The 3,084-nt window shown below is 38.4% G+C and overlaps 1 protein-coding gene across 1 annotated transcript; it reads right to left on the reverse strand.

The window, feature by feature from the left end:
• Positions 1-436: 436 nt before the first annotated feature.
• LOC107683329 (protocadherin Fat 3-like) lies at positions 437-2,653 on the reverse strand (the record flags this gene model as incomplete). The annotated part of the gene is made up of 4 exons (XM_016479384.1): positions 2,612-2,653; positions 1,301-1,454; positions 980-1,213; positions 437-826 (listed from the first exon to the last, which is right to left on the reverse strand). Coding segments are annotated over exons 1-4 (820 nt in total), but the record flags the coding sequence as incomplete, so codon positions are not given.
• Positions 2,654-3,084: the final 431 nt, after the last annotated feature.

Here is a 3,084-nt window from a genome sequence, read left to right on the forward strand (position 1 = left end):
AATTTTGCCCATTAGAGGCATGTATGAACATCTGATTTGAACGTTTTTGGCTATCAGAGGTGGATTTTAAGAACATTCAGATGTTCAATTTGATAATTTTTAGCCACTATAGGCACGTATGAACAGGTTTTGGGCCATAGTAGGTGTGCTCAAAAATTTTAGACCTTGGTAGGCATATTGAATTAGACAATTAAATGCCCTTTATAAGCATGTATGAATGTCTGATTTAATCATTTTGGGCTGTCATAGGTCCATTCAAACATTTTTTGTCATTTCTGAATGTCTGGTTTAAACATTTCTGGGCATTATATATATATATATATATATAAACATGAAAAAAATCTTTATTCCAAATTGTGTGTATATTACGTTATATATTTATCATCTCGTTTTAACATTTCTGTATAGCGTAAATAATAATCTAAGTGCATATCACCTGTGTTGATGTTAATGGTGAAATGGCCCTGTTGGTTTCCGGATCGGATGTTGTAGTAAATATCAGCGTTGGTGCCAATGTCTTTACTTGCAGCGTAAACCTGTACCACTTCCGTACCCACTGCCACATCTTCAGGAAGCGTGGCCAGATAGTCCCTCCTCTCAAATACGGGCGGATTGTCATTAATGTCCAAAACTGTGATCGTTATGTTCGCAAGGGAAGAGAGGTGAACGGGGACACCTTGATCTGACGCACGGACCATTATATGGTATGAGGACTGAACCTCGCGGTCCAGCAGATGCTCCAAAACAACAATCCCGGATGATTTATCAATGGAGAAGAACCCATCAGCCGAATCAACAAGGGAATAGACCACTTTACGATTAACACCTGCAAAATAAAACACATGCGAAATCCATTCAGTTTTAACTGTACACAAGCAGTTCTAAGCTAGTTAACTTTCTTTTACAAACTACCATTAACTAAAATTGTACACTTTTCATGCTGTCACAGCTCAAACGCATCAAAATGACATGCTCGTACCCAGATCAGGGTCTATGGCTTGTATTCGGGTCAGCAGAGCTTTAGTGGCGGTGTTCTCGTAGACGCTAGCAGTGTAATGGGGCATGCTAAACATCGGCGGACTGTCATTCACGTCCAAGAGAACCACCACAACCTCAGCCTCACACCACAAACCGCCGCCGTCCGTCGCACGGGCAACCAGAGAGTACTGTGCGACCTTTTCACGGTCCAGCGCCGCGGCTGTCTTCAGCTCGCCTACACAATGAAAAAAAAAAAAAAAGAGACTTATAAGCAAACAGCAGCATCATAAACAGGACGTTTCTTCAAACCGGATTCACAAACCTGTGTGTGGGTGTATGATGAAGTCTTCTGCTCCAGAACCGAACAGGGAGAACTGGATCTGCGCGTTTGCACCCGCGTCAGCGTCTGTAGCTTTGACCCGGAGGATTTGCTTATTTATGGCGACGTCTTCAGACACGGACACCGAGTACACGGCCTGCAGGCACAAACACACTCATTACAGAGCTCAGATCAGCTTCAGGCTTCAAATTCAGGTTGGCTTGTGCTGTTAAGAGTCAAGAGCTCTTCTTTGCTCATGTTTTCAGAGCGAAATGAAAATGTTTTTTAAACACTGAGATCTGCAGGAGTAATTGTCAATTAACAAACAGTTTTTGACCTTTGAAGGCATATTTGAATACTTGATTTGAACATTTCTGGCCATCGCAGGTACATTCTAACATTTAATTCAGTCATTTTTGACCATTACAGGCACATATGAATGATCTGAACTGATCAACTTTGGCAAAACAAGCCCCCACCTGACAGCACATTCAAATGCTCAATTTAAACATTTCTGGCCATAATATATACATTTTATATGCATGCACAAATATTTGACCCATCAATTTGAGCAAATGTGCATTACATTTTTTTTTTTGGCCATTTCAACATTAAATTAGATCATATTTAGTCATCATATGCACATCTGAACATCTGATTTGAAATTTTTTTGGCCATTGCAGGCACCTTTAAAATATTCAAATCAATCATTTTGGCCATTATAGGCATGTATGAAAATCTAATTTGTTTGTTTCTGGCCATCAAAGGTACATGCAAACATTTTTGGCCATTGTAACCATATTCAAACATTAAATTCAATCATTTTAAACTATCATATGCACATAATCTGACATTTTTGACCATCGTAGGTACATTTTAAATATTACATTTAATAATTTTGGGCCATTATAGACATGGAAGAACATCTGATTTTAACATTTTTGGCCATTGCAAGTGCATGCAAAACGTTCTGGTCATTGTAGGTACATTCAAACACTCCCGATTCAAAGGTTTCTGGCCATCATAGGTACATTCAAGCATTTCTGGCAATTACAACAACATTCAAATGTTCATTTCAATCATTTTTGGGCATCATATTGAACACCTGGTTTGAACATTTCTGGCAATCACAGGTGCATCATAGCAACATTCCAACATTCAATTCAATCATTTTTGTCCATTACAGGCACATATAAACATCTGATTTAATCATTTTGGGCCAGCATGGGTGCATTCAGACATTTTTTGGCCATCGTGGGCACATCTGATCTGAACATTTTTGGACATTCAAATGCTTTTGGCCATGGTAGGCACAGTCAAACTCTCAATGTAATCATTTTTGGCCATCACAGGCATGTCTGACAGTTTGAATGGAATGTTTTGGCCGTAATAGATGCATTTCAAGCCTTGATTTGAAAGTTTTTGGGCACATCTGAATGTTTGGTTTTGGAATCAACGTGTTGCAGTGCAAACATTTTTGGCCATTTTAGTTCAAATGCAACTATAATCCAAAAACCTTTAAAGATTTAATTTATGTTTAAAGACTTTTGGATTATAGTTGCATTTGAACTAAAATGGCCAAAAATGTTTATGTACATTTATGCACATTTTACGTTTAATTTACCCAAAAAATGGCACACTTCTAATGCTCAAAAATCTAAATAGACAGCTCACTACGTTTTTTTTTTTTTAAAGTTTTTTATTTTTGGCGTTTTATGCCTTTTATTTAGATAGGACAGTAAGTTGACAGGAAGCGAAGTGGGTGAAAGAGAGGGGGGTGGGGTCGG

This window comes from Sinocyclocheilus anshuiensis, unplaced genomic scaffold (assembly GCF_001515605.1).
Source record: "Sinocyclocheilus anshuiensis isolate Anshui unplaced genomic scaffold, SAMN03320099.WGS_v1.1 C33180435, whole genome shotgun sequence".
Classification (NCBI taxonomy): domain Eukaryota; kingdom Metazoa; phylum Chordata; class Actinopteri; order Cypriniformes; family Cyprinidae; genus Sinocyclocheilus; species Sinocyclocheilus anshuiensis.